Here is a 17,477-nt window from a genome sequence, read left to right on the forward strand (position 1 = left end):
CCCAGGCTAGAGTGCAGTGGTGCAAACTTGGCTCACTGTGGCCTCAACGACCAGACTTAAGCAATCTTCTTGCCTCAGCACCCCAAGTAGCTGGCATGTGCCACCATGCCTAGCTAATTTTGGAGGTTTGGGTTTTTGTTTGTTTTCTTTGTAGAGATAGCTGATTGCCCAGGCTGGTCTTGAACTCCTAAGCTCAAGCCATCTGCCTGTCTTGGCCTCCCAAAGTGCTAGACGTGAGCCACCGCACCTGGTCAACTTCTCTTACTTTAATCTCTGGGTCAGCATAGCACGGACTACGGAAGAGCTGGGATCAGGTTTTCTGACTTTACATTTCACCCAAAGAGATTTGAATCTTATCCCCTTTTCTTTCTCTGCTTTGTTGTAATGCAATAATCATTTAATAGTGCTTATTAAGACAAGACATCCTTATTAGAGATACACATGCCTTTCAAGGTTAGCAGTTTCCTACTGATGGTGGTGCACATCTGCTCAAGCCCATTCTTGCACTCTTGCCTAAGTCTCCAAGAACTACTTATTATACAAACAACAGTTGGAAAGAAAATCAGTCTAATGTTGAAATTTCACCAGGGAACTCAGTGGTCATTCGAGTTAATGTTTATCAGAAAAGGATACTCCAGGAAGACACCACCAATTAGCATTGGCTCTTTGAAAGGTTGAGGGTTGAAACCAGTTAAAGAAAGTGAGGTACAGGCTTCCCCAAACTCTTCGTATTATAAAAGCTGAGACTTCAGGTATTTGGGGTTGGTTTGGTTGGTTCAGAAGGAGAAAATGGTTAGTCCATCAGAGGGAGCCAGGATGAAATTCACAGCTACTTAGTTCCCCTTCAAGAGAAGACACATCTGTGTTTCCTTAAGTCAACACTTTTGACAGAAAACTGCATTCATCACGCAAGACTTCTTCCCAGAGGGCTAACCACGCTTCTGCAGTTACCTAGGAAAAAGAGAGAATGAGATATTGAACTGTAAATATTTCCTCTGCTCCAAGGTCTTCTAATCCTTGGTGTCCTAAAATAGAAGGTTCTTAGAGTATTTCCATCATGTGGTGGTAGGCATTGCCCTGGGTTCTTGAGATCAAATCCTTTTGATCAGAGAGTATTATCCTTCAGATATCCTGCTGTCCTTGGGCTTTAAACTAGTAGCAAAAACGGCATTAGAGGCTTCAACAACAGGTGGAGAGAAAGTGAACGGGGAAGAGGAAACCAGGATATCATGGAGACAGAATCATCTTACACGATCAGACCATTTAACTGTACCTGAAAATGTGGGTCCAGGTCTGTTTGCTGTATTAAATGATTTAAGCACAGTAAGAAACACATATCATATTCCAAGCCAATGCATCCATGTAAATACACATGCACACACACAAGTCACAACCTGAGGTAGTGGATGAAGGAGTATGTGATGATTACAGCACAAGCTATGGAGTCAGACCTACAATCGAGCCCCACTTAAACCCCCAAAATAATTTTGAAGAACTATATACCCCATCACCTACTAAAAGTTGTTGTCTAAATGTTTTTCTCACAAAATGTAAATACTTGCAAAGACTGTAATTTCCAGTTTGTTGTAAAAATGCTTTAAAAATATTTCTATCAAAATCTTGGAACTACAGCTTCAGCTCAAATTTGTAGGAAAGTGTCCATTATGTAACCGAATTGCCAAAGCCATTCCTCACTGTCTCACCCATCAGGCTAATCAGATATAACTCCCTGGTGGCAAAAAAGTCAGCATTTTGCAATTCAAATAAACAATAAACGCAGCAGGCTCCTTATCCCTGACATCCGTTGCCCTTCTGAATTCTCTGAGGCAGCATGAGAGATGGATGAGCGAGAGGGGTGAAAGCCTTGCCGTGAGTTTGTGCCTGGTTGAAATAATGCCTTGTTCCCAACAGACCTCATCACAGGAACAAGGCTTTCCCAAATTATCCCTTGATTTGGCAGCTGGGAGTCTATATCCCAGGGCCCAAGCACTTTCAAATACTTGAAATGGGGCCAGCACGATGGCTCACGCCTGTAATCACAGCACTCTGGGAGGCCAAGGTGGGTGGATCACCTGAGGTCAGGAGTACGAGACCATCCTGGCCAACATGGTAAAACCCTGTCTCTACTAAAAATAAAAAAGATTAACTGGGTGTGGTGGTGCACTTCTGTAATCCTAGCTACTTGAGAGGCTGAGGCAGGAGAATTGTTTGAACCCGGGAGGAGGAGGTTGCAGTGAGGGGAGATTGCACCACTGTACTCCATCCTGGATGACAGAGCGAGACTCCATCTCAAAAAAAAAAAGGTTTGAAATGGATGAGAAATATGTCTTTTGTCTGTAAAGTGGCAGGAGTACAGTTGTGAAAGAGGAAATGAGAAGGGAGAACTAACTGGCAGATCTCAGCTAAGCCAGTTTTGGGAAGAAGTGCATCTAGAACTTGAGGATCTGAAAACCGATTCTCCTAAAATTGTGACTTGAACTCTCAAGAAAGTTTGCAAGTAGCCTTGGGTACTTGAAACCACTGTTCTAAGCCGTCAGTGTCCTCATCTGTAAAATGCAAATAATGAGTATCTACCTCCAAAGATGGCTCTAAAGAAAAAAGATGGCTCAAAATGAAGTACTTGGTGAAGTCCTTGGTGCACAATAAGCACACACAATGTGTTCACTATTGTCATTGTCATTGCTGTTATTATTCAACTCCTCTACTGGTTACAGTGTAATTTCTCAATGTATTAAGTAATCCTTGGGCCCAATGCTAACACCTTGTTTATATTTTAGGCACTAGTTTTCAGGCCTCAGGATACAATTTCAACACCTATGACTGGAGGAGTCCAAAACAGAGAGGCAGCTTGTCCCCAGTCACTAAGCCTCGAAGCCAGACTTACCCAGATGTGGGGCTGAGTAATGAAGACTGGGACCGGTCCACAGCCAGTGGGTAAGGTTTTCAACCAATGCTGCCTCATCCAAGATGACTGTATGGTCATGTGGGCAAGATTTGAACTTCTGTACTTCCAGTGGCACATATTGTTAGTATGGGCTTCTTAAAGCCACCATAATTGTCCATGCTGGCCACATGGCAGTATTCTAAAAGCTGCCTGACCAGTGGCAGCCTGAGCACCACACAACAGGGCAAGAGCTGGGTTTCCCCTATCGAAAACAGTAGTAGCACCTGGGGAGAAGCTGCTTCTGTAAACTTTGCACTCCCTTCCTTATGACAGGTAGGTTCCTCTCCTTTATTTTATTTTATTATTTTTTTGAGACAGAGTCTCACTTTGCTGCCCAGGCTGCAGTGCAATGGCAAGATCTCGGCTCACCGCAACCTCTACCTCCCAGGTTCTAGTGAATTCCCATGCCTCAGCCTCCTGAGTAACCGGGATTATAGGCGTGTGCCACCACATCCGCCTAATTTTTGTTTTTAAATTTTATCTTGTATTATTTTTATTTTTTATTTTATTTTATTTTTTGAGATGGAGTATCGCTCTATTGCCTAGGCTGGAGTGCAGTGGTGCCATCTGGGCTCACTGCAACCTCCTCCTCCTGGGTTCAAGTGATTCTCCTATCTCAGCCTCCCAAGTAGCTGGGATTACTGGCATGCGCCACCACGCCTGGCTAATTTTTGTATTTTTACTAGAGACAGGGTTTCATCGTGTTGACCAGGCTGGTCTCGAACTCCTGACCCTCATGATCCGCCTGCCTCAGCCTCCCAAAGTGCTGGGATTACAGGTATGAGCCACAGTTCCCAGCCTATTTTTTATTTTTGAGACAAGGTCTCACTCTGTCACCCAGGCTGGAGTGCTGTGGCATGATCTCAGCTTACTGCAACCTCTACCTCCCAGGGTCAAGCAATTCTGCCTTAGGCCCCCAATTAGCTGGGACTACAGGCGCCTGCCACCACGCCAGCTAATTTTTGTGTTTTTAGTTATTTTTAGTAGAGACAGGGTTTCACCATGTTGGCCAGGCTGGTCTCCAGACCTCAAGTGATCTGCCCACCTAGGTCTCCCAAAGTGTTGGGATTACAAGCTTGAGCCACTGCACTGCGCCCCTCTCCTTTCTTTTAAAAGTTAGTTTCACATTAAGTTACATTTTTTTTTAAGATACCTCATGGATCCATCTTTTCAGCAAAGTATATTTTACCATTTTGTTCCTTACCAAAACATTTTAAGGAAATTTATAAAAAGTGATAGCATTTGGTTTACTTATAGTGATCTTTAAATAAGTGGGAAAAACACATGTTTCTCTCTTAGAGAAAATTATGATTTCTCTTTCCTTGTAGATGTAGCAGCTGAAATACATTTCCAGCATTCCATCCCATTCCAATAGGGTCATCACATGGCTGCAGCCCATTTAGCAGCAGCCACAAATAGTCTGAAATCCGGTAGTAAGACCATGGACCATACTTTCCATCTTCACAACACTGCATTTCCTAAAACGTTCCTCTGCTGAAGCTCATATACTTGGAGGGCACAGGTGAAAGAAAGCCTGATCCAAAATGACTGCCTTTCTTTATTTTGTGTGAGATGAAGGAGAGATATTCTGGATACAAAAAAAAAAAAAAAAAAAAAAAAAAGCCGGGTGCGGTGGCTCATGCCTGTAATCCTAGCACTTTGGGAGGCCGAGACAGGCGGATCACGAGGTCAGGAGATCAAGACCATCCTGTCTAAAATGGTGAAACCCTGTGTCTACTAAAAATACAAAAAAAAAAAAAAAAAAAGCTGGGCGTGGTGGCAGGCACCTGTAGTCCCAGCTACTCGGGAGACTGAGGCAGGAGAATGGTGGGAACCCGGGAGCTGGAGCTTGCAGTGAGCCGAGATTGCGCCACTGCACTCCAGTCTGGGCTATAGAGCAAGACTCTGTCTCAAAAAAAAAAAAAAGTCTGGCAAGTTCCTAACCCAGCCTGTGTTTCTTGACAACAGTTTTGCAGGGGCTGCCGATAGTGCAGAGATAGAACAAGAGGAGAACTTCTGGTCTCAAGCGCTGGAGGATTTGGAAACCTGCGGACAGTCAGGAATTCTGAGAGAACTGGAGGTAGCCTCAGTCCTGCTGCTTACTTTTATTGTTTCTACATTCATTTTTTTTGGTCCTTTTAAGTTTGCATTTCTCACACCAGTTCATTTAAAAGCTTTAACCCTTTCCACAGGAGAAAGCTGACAGGCGTGTGTCTTTGAGAAACATGACTCTCTTGGTAGCTACCCTTTATGTTTATATTTTTGCTTGTGAAGCTGCCTTCCCTACCCCCTTGCCTTCTGGACAGCAATTTGATTTTATACAATGCAGTCAAAAGTATTTATTTCCCCATCTCCACCCCTCAAGCTTACTGACTTGTGGCTTCTGCCATTGCTCCCTGCTAACCCTGACTGTATCTGTTTCCCACCAAATCGCTAAAAAGCGAGCTAAGTCTCCCAGCAGTGGCGCATCCCATTCTCTTAGTTGCTTTAGAAAGGTTTCTTTGGCATGTTTTCATTTGTACCTGGTAGAGAAATTAATTTGATCGCTAAGAGGAACATAAGAGGAAATTTTATTTTACTTTGTTTTGTCCTTAAAGTAGATGACAATGCAGCTGCTGAAAAAGGCCAGTCTATTTGATAAGCAGCAAAAATATTACATGGTACGTTGCTGTTAATTGCAAATCCTGATTCCATCTGTATTAACTTAGTGTGAATTCAAGGAAGAATGAGATGGAATGTAATAGCTGAACTCCTGGTGAGTTCTTTAATCAAAGCCATGAATTTGCTGATGGTATTCACACTTTAGTCTGAGAAGTCCTGGACTGTTTCCTTTTATGTTCTTTTAAATTTTCTGAGCTGTAAAAAATAAAGTGGCAAAAGTCTCATTTTTATTTTGATGTCTTATGAGGTCCCCAAGTTACCATAAGGAATGTGAATGGCATAATGGGGTGAAACTCTTGCAATTCTAAAATGATTACTCATCTTTATATTATTTTGCTTCTCAATTGCATGTGTGGATATTTTATGTGATTCTAATGTTTGTGAATCTGCAAAGAGAATTATAAAGAAAAATATTAGTTTGAACTTGTAAACATCATAGTATTACCTGGCATGAACTGCAGCTTCAGAGCACAGTTAAAGGTTCTGGACATGGATAATCCTGTAAAATCTAAATGAAGTAAGATGTTAGCAGTGATTCCTTTTTATACAACTTTCAAAAAGAACAGAATGCTTAAGTATCAGCTGGCTTATTTAAACCTGTACCACCTTCTGCATGTAGAATGATGAAGAAAAGTAGCCCAAACTGAATAATGAGCACAATTCACAATTCTTGAACATAGCCCTGCTTTTGAAAGCATGTTTTGGCTCATCCTGCATTTTCATTGTGCATTTGATACTTCCCTTTTGAAGAAAAAAGTTGTTTTTCTAACAGCTTGTTTTACATTAGGCAAAAATAAAATGATGTAAAAAGTAATACAATGAGGTTCTGTTTTCACCCAGAAATTGAGTTATCTGATGAAAACAACATCCATCAGCAAGAGTAGACTTTATGTTGCCACAGCCTGTGACTTTGCTGTCACATAGCTCCAGACAGGTGTGGCCCTTGACATTATTAATGCAGAAAGCAAATGAGTTGAATTTATAAGCCAAAGGGAAATTAAATCCTCAACTAGGATGAATGATTGGCAAATTCATAAATTAGTTATATTTAGACTGTTATCACAAAGAATATTTATGTATTGGTTTAAATGAACCCCATTCCCTTGATTGGAAATGCTATTATACAAAAAATATTAGAGCTAGATTCTTGCATATTAAATTTACATCCAGCATTAAAAGTTAAAGCACACTATAATACTAATAAATGTAGGTTAGCCAAGATGAAAGATGATTACAATTGAAATGGAAATGAATATTAATTTACTAATCATTTTTCCTATAGCTAGCAATAATTTAGGTTCAACTTTAGCACGGAAAGATGTATAGCTTTAACAAAGGAGAGAAATTTGAATGAGTCTTTGGACAAGTTTCTAACCTCTCTTATCAGATATTTCTTCTATAAAAGATGGAAATTATAATGAGCTAATAATTATGTGGCACTTAACAAGTATTCAACAAAGTATTCAGTAAAAATTAACTATTAGTATTTTTGCCCTTTCTTGATTAATGAACACTGCTTTAACCATTTTTTGTTTAGCATAATATAGGAAGAAGATTTAACTAAATGTCAGATAGAGAACTCTAGGTTTCCTTAGGGATAATATGCAATTATGAATTACGGCAAATGAAAACAGGTAATACATACTCTTGAGACCAAAGCAAATTCTAGGTAATTAAAAATAATTTTTTTTAGCTTTTTATTTTAGTTTTTATATTTGTTTTACCTTTTATGTTCCTTCTTAGATGCTACGTAAAGTTCATTTTAAACAAAGTAATCAAATTTTGATTACTGTACAGACTCACATACTTACTTGGAAATGCGAACCAAACAATTAGTGATAGTATCTTATTTCTTCCATCAGAACCTTTTCTAAATCAATTTGTAATTTCTTCTATGGCAGCTAAGACTCATCAAAGCAAAACTGTGGTCTCCCAGATGTAGTGATTAAGTGTTTTACTTCCAACACGTGTCCTGTCATTCTCATGAAAAATGAATATTTAAAAACGGATGTTAGCAAAGCAAACAACTAGTCTAAGTAGGTAAAAATAATAAATGGAGGGTCAGCATGGCAAGAAAATAACCACTGAGCACTGTCAGATACACTAAATTAAACATAGAAATGAGGTGGGCACAGTGCCTCAGGCCGGTAATCCCAGCACTTTGGGAGGCTGAGGCAGGTGGATCACCTGAGGTCAGGAGTTTGAGACCAGCTTGGCCAATGTGGAGAAACCTCATATCTACTAAAAATACAAAAATTAGCCAGGCTTGGTGACAGGTACGTGTGATCCCAGCTACTTGGGAAGCTGAGGCAAGAGAATTGCTTGAACCCAGGAGGCGGAGGTTGCAGTGAGCTGAGATCGCATCACTGAACTTCATCCTGATGACAGAGTGAGACTCCATTTAAAAATAAATAATAAAATAAAATATACATGAGTAAGTGCCATAAAATAAAGAATATCCCATGACACCAATGAAGCCAGTAAAGAAAGGTTTCAATCAACTTAAAAAGGGTATTTATCTGAAATAAACTGTTATATAAATAGCCCACACTTGTTTTTAAATGCTAGGCATCTTTCTACTTACTAAAAAGTAAGTTTTATATGGTTCAACCTAACATTTCACTGAGAAGCACCGAACAGTCAAGAACGAGAGTTCTGGAGTCAGAATGCTAGAGCTCCATGCCCGGGCTCTTGGGCAAGTTGCTTAACTTGTCCATGCATCTCTTTCCTTTACTGAAATGAGGATGTATGGTAATTTTAATATCTATTGTGTAGGGTTACTTATGTATTACATGATATTCTACATACAATCTGTATGGGACTTAGCACATGTTAATGTTCAGTGATCAGCAAGTCTTTTACAGTTATAATTTTCTTTTTCAAAATTATCAGTATAACTGATCTAGCCAAGAAATGAATGGTTTACTTGTTTCATTTCTTTTTCAACAAAGTTGTTAGATATATGCACATGTGTGCCAACACTTGGCTGTTGTTCAAAGATCTTGTTAATAGTGTGTGTATAGCTGAACACCAGGTGAATTTGAGAATCATGAAATCTTAGAGACGTGACAGATGAAAACTCTACTCACTTTGCAGGATTCCCTTATGATCAATAGTTTTGTAAAGTGCCCTCGGCTCATTTACTACCAATGTGAGCTTGGGTGAGTCAGCCTCTTTGTGCCTTAGTTGCTTACCTATAAGTTGAGAGGAATGGCCAGGTGTGGTGACTCACACCTGTAATCCCAGCACTTTAGGAGGCTAAGTCGTGTAGGTCACTTGAGATCAGAAGTTCCAGACCAGCCTGGCCAACATGGTGAAATCCATCTCTACTAAAAATACAAAAATTAGCCGAGCATGGTGGTCCTTGCCTGTATTCCCAGCTACTTTGGAGGCTGTGGCACAAGAATTGCTTGAACAAAGAAGGCAGAGGCTACAGTGAGCCAGGATCACACCACTGCACCCTAGCCTGGGTGACAGAGTGAGAGTCTGTCTCAAATAAATAAATAAATAAATAAATAAATAAATAAATAAATAAATAAATAAATAGAGAGCAGTAACAGTACCTACCCCATAGAGTTGTTGTGAGGCTTAAATGAGTGACTACATTCAAAAGACTCAACCAGTTAAGCTTCTGTTACTTTTAGCATCAGTATTAATATAAACAACTAAATCACATGGCAAATGGAACGTGTTTTCAGTCCCCATGATTTCAGGCAGATTTATCAATGCTAGTTTACCTTTATACCATTACACCCAGGAGTACAGAGCTGGCTACGGGCATGTTTTCAGAATTTTAGCATTCTCCAACCATGAGAAATGAATATCTACTACTTGATATTGGTTTCAAATCCTTTTTTTTTTTTTTTTTTTTTTTCCAGTTCTGAGCCTTGTTCATCTTTGGTATCTAATCTTGTCATTGCTTGTGAAGTATTCAGGGAAGAACATATTTGAAACCAAACAAACTTCCCAATTCACTGGTAACATCCAATTCAAGTCCTACTGCTTGTAAGCAAAAAGTTGAATATAAGAACATAATAAATGATAATAAATGAAAAGATTCTCTGAGGATCTTATACAAAGGGTATTTCTAAGAAACATTTAATCTGTATCAAATAATATGGAAACTTAGCTGGTCTACAGACTTTGGGGACAGGCCACTTGGCCGCAGGAAAGACAATATACAGTGCTAGACAGAAGCTTGGGAAGAACCCCTTGCCTTTATATCAGTCATCCCATTCCAACCCATTGTTAGCTGCCATTGGAGATAGAGGCAGCATTGCAAGTACAGGCAGCCTGGTGTCCATTGAGAAGTTCTTGGTTCATTTCTATAAGATATATTCAAGGTGGCCTCATGAATCCCATCTGTTAGAACCCACTCAGTGGAAAGTTAATGCTTAAAATGTAGTTTACAGTAAGCAAATGTTAGAGCTTTTCAATTTGCCTCAAAACTGCCAGGGGTGGTATTTGATTAAATAAACTCAATGGCTTAAGTACTTAAATTGGATTTGAGATGTGCATTATAAATGTTACTTGCAAAGCATTTTCCAGACTTTCATAGTTCAATTAGTACATCCATTCTCCAGCCTTTGGTTTTGCCCTGAAGAGACTGTATTTTTACCTCGCAGAAGGATAAATGTGCTTACTGTTGAGCACCAAACCCTTTCCTTAGTCCATGGCTTAACTGTTTCTAAAAATTGTCAATGCCACAGGCAACAATCATGTCGGGGAGCACGATGAGTTTGAATCATGAGGCTCCAACACCTCGCAGTCAGCTGGGGCGACAAGCCAGCTTCCAGGAGCGCAGCAGCTCGCGGCCGCACTACAGCCAAACAACTCGGAGCAACACCCTGCCTTCAGATGTGGGAAGAAAGTCAGTAACCCTGAGAAAAATGAAACAAGAAATAAAGGAGATCATGTCTCCAACTCCTGTGGAGCTGCACAAGGTCAGTAAGCTTTCTCTTCTTTCCCTAGGGTCAAATTTGGCAGCCATTCTGCATAGCATGTATGCCCGGATGTAAGCATGGCAATGGTATCCTCCTGTTGGCTCATCCAAGCAAAGAAGCTTAAAGACAGATATTCAGAGACTTTGTTCTCAAAATACAATCCCTGGGAGGTTATCCTGAAAAGCAGGGGAAATTGGCTTTCAAGAAATGTATTTATCAAGTGTATTTATGATGTCTGGGTGTGGTGACACACACCTATAATCTCAGCACTTTGGGAGGCCGAGGCAGGTGGATCATTTGAGGTCAGGAGTTCAACACCAGCCTGGCCAACGTGGTGAAACCTCGTCTCTACTGAAAATACAAAAATTAGCCAGGCGTGATGACTGGCACCTGTAATCCCAGCTACTTGGAAGGCCGAGGCAGGAGAACCACTTGAACCCGGGAGGCAGAGGTTGCAGGGAGCCAAGATTGTGCCACTGCACTGCAGCCTCAGTGACAGAGCAACACTCTGTCCCCCCCACCAAAAGAAAAATTATTTATGGCCAGAATCTTCTTACAAAAATTTGAGGCTCCAATGTCACACGGAGCTTGCATAATTAGTCTATTGTTCCAGTCTCATTGGAAGGGGAGAGGATTTTCTAAATGTCATACACTCATAGCTTCACAGAAAAGGGGGTTCAGGTTCAATGTAAGGACGTTTACTCTTTCATTACAGACTTACAGTAGATGGTTATATTGTTCAGGAGACATGGAGTTCTCTCCAAGATGTGTTAGATGGTCTTGGGCCAGAATAAGGCAAGCCCTAGTTATATTCTGTCTCTGACTGTGATAGTTGCCTCACTTTGCTACATGTAAAGTGTACACAAAGTTGAATTCACTCTTGCACACAAAGTTGAATTCAAGATTTGCTGGCAAGGTTAACCAAGGCATATGTAAGTAACAGTGTTTGTGGAACCCTAGACCAAGGAGAGCAGTGAAGGTCTAGTTGTCTTTCCTAGAGTGAGTGCTTTATTGTTTGTTAATATATAAGGATGTATAAAATAGTAACAATCTCATGCCATCTTTCTTGAGAACCAAGACATTTTTTGTGGTTAATAATCTATTAGCTAGATATTCGTTATCTTATCCAGAAGAGCAAATAAATGTCAGATTCAGAGGAGGCAATAGGCTAGCTACTCACTCTTTTCCTCTAAAGACCTCAATTTCCCTAGCCACCTTATTAAACCTAGCTATTTGTTTTGCAACTGACAAGGATATTGTGAGAGAAAGGATAGTATGGGAAGTTGGGTTCTGAACTTTGTGTTCCAATCCTGGGTTCATTCTTTCACCACTCACTCCTCCATTCATTTAATACTCATCATGTGCATTCATTCACTCAAAGAATGTATTACAAATCCCCAGGGAGTACAGAGTCTAGTGAGGAGACTGCCTGGGAAACAGAGGGAAGATAATGGCATCAGTCCAGTGACAGAGGCAAGCCTGGGCAGCCTTGAGGGTGGGCCCTAACCCACTATCAATGGACAGAAAAGACTTCCCAGAAGTAGGTGTTGACTATGCAGAGGAAGGTAAAGGATGGGTGGGCATTCCAAGCACAGAGAAAAGCAGGTGCAAAGGGGTGTCAAAGATTGTGGTGCATTGAGAGAGGGGATGCAAATATTCTAACATGACCAGAGCCTAGAATTGGAAGCTTGTGTGTTAGGAGGAATTACAGACTAAGAGAAAAAACAAAGACATTTCTGACATGTTAGGATGGTGACCCAGGTTTAGGCCCCAGCCACAAGTTAGCTTGTTTATCCAGTTACCCTAAATTGATGTGTCTGATTGGTAAGTCACATATCCTAATATACTAATTGACATATGCCATTAGGCTGTAAGAAGTCCAATGGTGATTAAATTGCAGAAGCCACATATTCAGTCCTAAGTCTGCTGTGCCAAGAAGAGGGCTGGTACCTGCAGGTTCCCTCAGGTACCCATGAACACTGCCTTCCCCTCTACTGTACAGTTCTGTTCCCCAGAGAAACAGGAGCCTGCTTGATAACCCACCTTCCTTCACCCCAAAGAGAATCCATCTCAACACATACTGAGTGCCTAGCAAGTGCTATATACTTCACATTTTCAGTCCTCACTTATACGGCATAGACAAATAGCAAGTATAAAATAGAGTCATTTTTTTCCTTTGGAGTGAAACATTCACCTCCAAGGAAGAAGATTATTGATAGCCCAGGAATACAAAAGACCTGTTTTCTCATCCCTCCTTCACTAAAAGCATTTAGCAAAGATAATGACAATGAATTGGATGTGCAAGTGTTGTTATAGCCGAGGTTTAAAATAGCTCTGCTAAAAAATATATAAAAATTTTTTTAAAAAGTATCATCCACTTACTGGCATAATGAGTGGCTGTGGATGGACTGGTTGGAACATTTGTGTGGCAGTGTGTGAACTGTGAGACCCTGAGATCACAGACACACATGAGCCAAATTGACCTTATAAGTAGGATGCTTCTTTTTTCCTTCACTTCTGTCATTTTCTCTAAATGGTGACAACATGTACATATCCCATGAAGCTTCACTTTTTTTCTGAATTGATCCCCAACAAAATAAGACTCTAAAAAATAAGTGGTGTCCTAGACACTGCAAGCTCCCTAAAATGACCTAGTTAAGTGAAGATGTAGCTGAGATGCCTGTGGCCAGATACTATGGAATTATTGGAGTGATCTATGCTCACATCTTGGGTTTCTATTCTTTTTTAAGGACTTCACTTACTCTGATAGGCCATCCAGGATGTTTGTTAGTAGGCACACCCTCCAATTTTGAAGGGCTGGAGCGGAGATATGGTCATTACAAAAGCTACTTAGAGCAAAGAGTGGTAATTGCATGTGTGTTGAATGTGGGTGTCTTTTGAACACCGAAAGACTACCTGATGTCATGAAAAGGCACAGTGACTTGTTAAAGGAATGGAGCTCTCTTCCCCTGGGGTACTGCTAGCCTATATTAAACCTTTGTGAACATTAGGAAAAGGTACTCTTTTGCGTTGGTGGCATGGAGAAGGGAGCTAGGGAATGAGAAAAACAGCTTCCTCAAACTGAAGATAACCCAAGCCACAGTGCACAGCTGGTTTTCAGTCCCCTGAGCCTCCTTGGTACTCTTTTCCAAATGGACCTACTGGAGGAATTCCCAAGGGGCTGAAAAGACCAGAGTGGAGAAGCTGGGAGAGATGAATAGCACACCGGGCTAAACATGCTTGGCGTTATTTTCCTGGTGCTGTCTTTCTGGTGGCTTTTTCTCACATGTTTAGGCTGTATGCAGGAGAACAAGTGGTGGGCCTGTTCATATCTAGACTAGCACCTGTGAAACCTTATTATTTTCACTATAAGTTGGATCAAGATAATATGAATGAATGGAAAAGGATCTGTGCCATTGCTGGGAGGAAAAATAGCTAAAAACACTCCAGGTCCTGCAGGTGGGTTACTAACATCATCTCCATACGGAAAGAATAATGCATTGGCTCACCTTCCAGCTTCTGAGGTCTCAACCTACTCTCCAGAATTTGCCCCTCATTTTCTACCCTTTCCTTCCTGCCACTTCTCTTCCTCCAGACCTTTGGAAGATCCCCAGGTCAGAATCTAAATGGTTTTCACTCACTTTTCATCATCTGCTGCATCTGAGGCTCCACTGGGGTCTTGGCAAGCCTTCCTTCAAGTTGTCCATATTCATTCCTGAAGCCGAAAAGCCAGTTATCATGCCTGACACTGGAAAACAAAGAAACACAGTCTTATGTCCTCTTTGTAGACATGGGAGGGAAGTGGAGCTGGAGTAATTTGGAACTCAGCGTGGGGATAGAGAAAACAATAAATGGGTCACAGGGAAGTGATCTTCATGTCCTTTTAGGCCACTGTTTCTCCAACTTTCTCAGCTGGGATGCACAGTCTGAAATATATTGTACCTCACAATTCACTGCATATGTATACCCACACTCATATATGTGAATGAATCTAAAAATTGCACAGTATACACTGACATTTTTCTGTTTTTTCTTCTGTTTCTTTTCAAATGCTAATCTCACTAAACTGACTTCAAGACTTGTTAGTAGGTCTCAACCAATAGTCTGAGGATTAAAGCCTTAGACAGTAGTTTGGAGTGTGAACCCCTGATGACCTTTTCCACGGGATGCTTGTTAAAATAAGGGTTCCTAAGCCCAGCACAGACTTAACGCGTCAGCATTTTCAGGGAGTGTGGGCCAAGAATCTACATTTTAGCAACCTTTTCAGTGGATTCTTTTGCAGAATAGAAATTGAGAATCACCCCCTTAGATTTTGCTAACTGGAGGTGATAACTGTTTCAGTGAAATCATAGGCAACAGCTGGGTGGCAGGGTACAAAGGAAATGAGGCTGCATCTAAGGCCCTGGAGCTTCTGCATTTTATCTTTCAAATGAATTCTGGTTTGTACTGCAGCTTACCACAGATGCTCTCTCTTCGCAGATAAGGGGCCTGTGATCTCAGCTACTGTTCATTGATAACCCTTCTTTCCCTTCTGAAGCTTAAATATTCTTTGGTGTCTACTTAATCTGTTTCTGAAATGAGTTCTAGAGCCTCACTTCTTTGCACACCTTAAGGCAGAACGATTTTTTGTAGATGGAAAGTTCTCCACATGCAGAGCATTTGGACTTTTATAAAATTCATATTGAGGCTGGGCACAGTGGCTCACACCTATAATCCCCGTACTTTGGAAGGTCAATGCAAGAGGATTGCTTGAGCCCACAAGTTAGAGGCCAGCCTGGGCAGTGTAGCAAGACCCTATGTCTACAGAAAATGAAAAAATTAGCCGGAGATGGTGGCTTGCACCTGTAGTCTAAACTACTTGAGAGGCTGAGGCAAGAGGATCACTTGAGCCTGGAAGGTCAAGGCTTCATTGAACTGTGATTGAGTGCACTCTCAAGCCTGGGTAACAGAGCAAGACTCCCTCTCTTTAAAAAAAAAAAATCATATTGACATTTCCTTTTGCTTTGCCATTCATGCTTTTCAATAAAATTATACTTCTTAATTATATGCAGCCATTTTTATCTTTTTATAGAAACGCTTTTTAAAAATGTTGCAGCATCTGCTTTTATTTGTGGCTGCTGGTGGCATGACACTTGGACATTTCAGTCACTCACAAGTAACCTCTTTATTTTTGACAGCTGCTTTTGCTGCCATCACCTTTTCCCCCCTCCAAGTCCAGTTTGCATTTTGATCATTTTTGAGTTTTCCGAGAGGGGAGCTTTGCTCTGCTTGATATGATAAAGTTGTTTTGCTCCTTAGAAGGAGTGTCATTTCCAATGTGTATAATACCAGCTTCTTTTGCAATATCTCTCTGAGTCAGGAACAGGCTCAGCCCTCGGAGGAAGTATGAGATGGAAATATGTATCTTATTCTTGAACATGCTTCTTTCTTCACAAAATATTTGGAGTCAGCTCTCAAAATCAAAGAAATTCTCATGCCAGGCTTCAACTTTCTCCAAATAGCTAGTGTAGAATTGTGTACTGTGGAAATCACTAGAAGCTAAAAGCAACACACTGAATATATGAACTTTCTTTTTTTTTTTTTTTTTTTTTTTTTTGTCTACCACACTTTGCTAGATCTGCTTCTCTTTCTTCAGGCAAGGAATAATAAACTAGAGAGAACATAGGCTTACTAGTCAGGCAGACCTCACTTGCCATGCATTAGCCATGCCACTTCCAGGAGCCACAGTTTCTTCACTTACCAAAGACGGAGCAGGGTCACTTGTTATCAGAAGAGGGAGACTTCACAATATAGCATTCTTTTCTGGCAAAGTCACCATCATTCCATCTTGCTTCAACCTTACAGGGTGAGAAACTCAGACGATGAGACTTCTTCAGCATCCCAGACTTCAACAAGATCTAGATGACTGCCATAAAGCCATCCTAGACATTCTGCATACTCATTCTGTATACCAGAATGAGAATCCTTTCACAAAAAGAAGTGGATATGTGTCTTTAATGGATATGTGTCTAGTAACCAGTCACTTATCAGTTTGACCAGCAAACTCTCTCCCTGTAGAACCAGGGACAGCAAACAGAACATTATCCGGGGAACACAGAACTGTGGGACAAGGATTGGAGTTTGGCTTGTATGCTTTAAATAAATAATGGCATCCAGCCCTGACCTTCCTCAAAATGTATCATTTCCGTTAGCTTCCCTTCTCTATGATTCTGTTAAGACACACATTTTAAATGTATAAAATGTAATCTTTTTTGGGAGGAAGGTGAGGGATGGAGTCTGGCTCTGTTGCCAGGCTGGAGTGCAGTGGCATAATCTCGGCTCACTGCAACCTCCACCTCCCAGGTTCAAGCAATTCTTCTGCCTCAGCCTCCTGAGTAGCTGGGATTACAGGTAGGCATCACCACGCCCAGCTAATTTTTTGTAGTTTTAGTAGAGATGGGGTTTCATCGTGTTGGCCAAACTGGCCTCAAACTCCCAACCTCAGATGATCTGCCTGCCTTGGCCTCCCAAAGTGCTGGGATTACAGGCATGAGCCACCGTGCCCTCCCAAAAACCATAATTATTGACGTTTTATTTTATTTTAAATAGACACATAAGAATTATATACATTTATGGAGTACAAAGGGATATCTTGATACATGTATACACTGTAGAATCTATACATGAGTTATTGGCATATTCATGACCTCTGTAAGTCAGAGAAAATGACTGAGGCAAGTCTCAGTCATTTTTTTTTTTTTTTTTTTTTTTTTTTTTTTTTTTGAGACGGAGTCTGGCTCTGTCTCCCAGGCTGGAGTGCAGTGGCCGGATCTCAGCTCACTGCAAGCTCCGCCTCCCAGGTTCACGCCATTCTCCTGCCTCAGCCTCCCGAGTAGCTGGGACTACAGGCGCCCGAAGTCTCAGTCATTTTTAATTTACTTTGCCAAAGT

At 41.0% G+C, this 17,477-nt stretch overlaps 1 protein-coding gene and 1 long non-coding RNA gene across 7 annotated transcripts in view; one reads left to right on the forward strand and one right to left on the reverse strand.

The window, feature by feature from the left end:
• Nucleotides 1-17,477, forward strand: part of GRIP1 (glutamate receptor interacting protein 1) — a 761,679-nt gene that overhangs the window by 726,710 nt on the left and 17,492 nt on the right. For 5 of the 6 annotated variants that reach the window (XM_030939011.1, XM_030939013.1, XM_030939017.1 and 2 more), the window contains 4 exons: nucleotides 2,778-2,934; nucleotides 4,913-5,024; nucleotides 5,137-5,181; nucleotides 10,315-10,548. In XM_030939011.1, the coding sequence (XP_030794871.1) occupies nucleotides 2,778-2,934; nucleotides 4,913-5,024; nucleotides 5,137-5,181; nucleotides 10,315-10,548 (548 nt within the window). The remainder of the gene's footprint in view (nucleotides 1-2,777; nucleotides 2,935-4,912; nucleotides 5,025-5,136; nucleotides 5,182-10,314; nucleotides 10,549-17,477) is intronic. The other variant, XM_010379957.2, reaches the window with a different exon arrangement.
• LOC115899968 lies at nucleotides 207-16,506 on the reverse strand. Its single transcript, XR_004059592.1, has 4 exons — nucleotides 16,289-16,506; nucleotides 14,190-14,296; nucleotides 6,051-6,113; nucleotides 207-951 (listed from the first exon to the last, which is right to left on the reverse strand). It is a non-coding gene; the product is annotated as an uncharacterized LOC115899968 (long non-coding RNA).

This window comes from Rhinopithecus roxellana, chromosome 10 (genome assembly GCF_007565055.1).
Source record: "Rhinopithecus roxellana isolate Shanxi Qingling chromosome 10, ASM756505v1, whole genome shotgun sequence".
NCBI lineage: Eukaryota > Metazoa > Chordata > Mammalia > Primates > Cercopithecidae > Rhinopithecus > Rhinopithecus roxellana.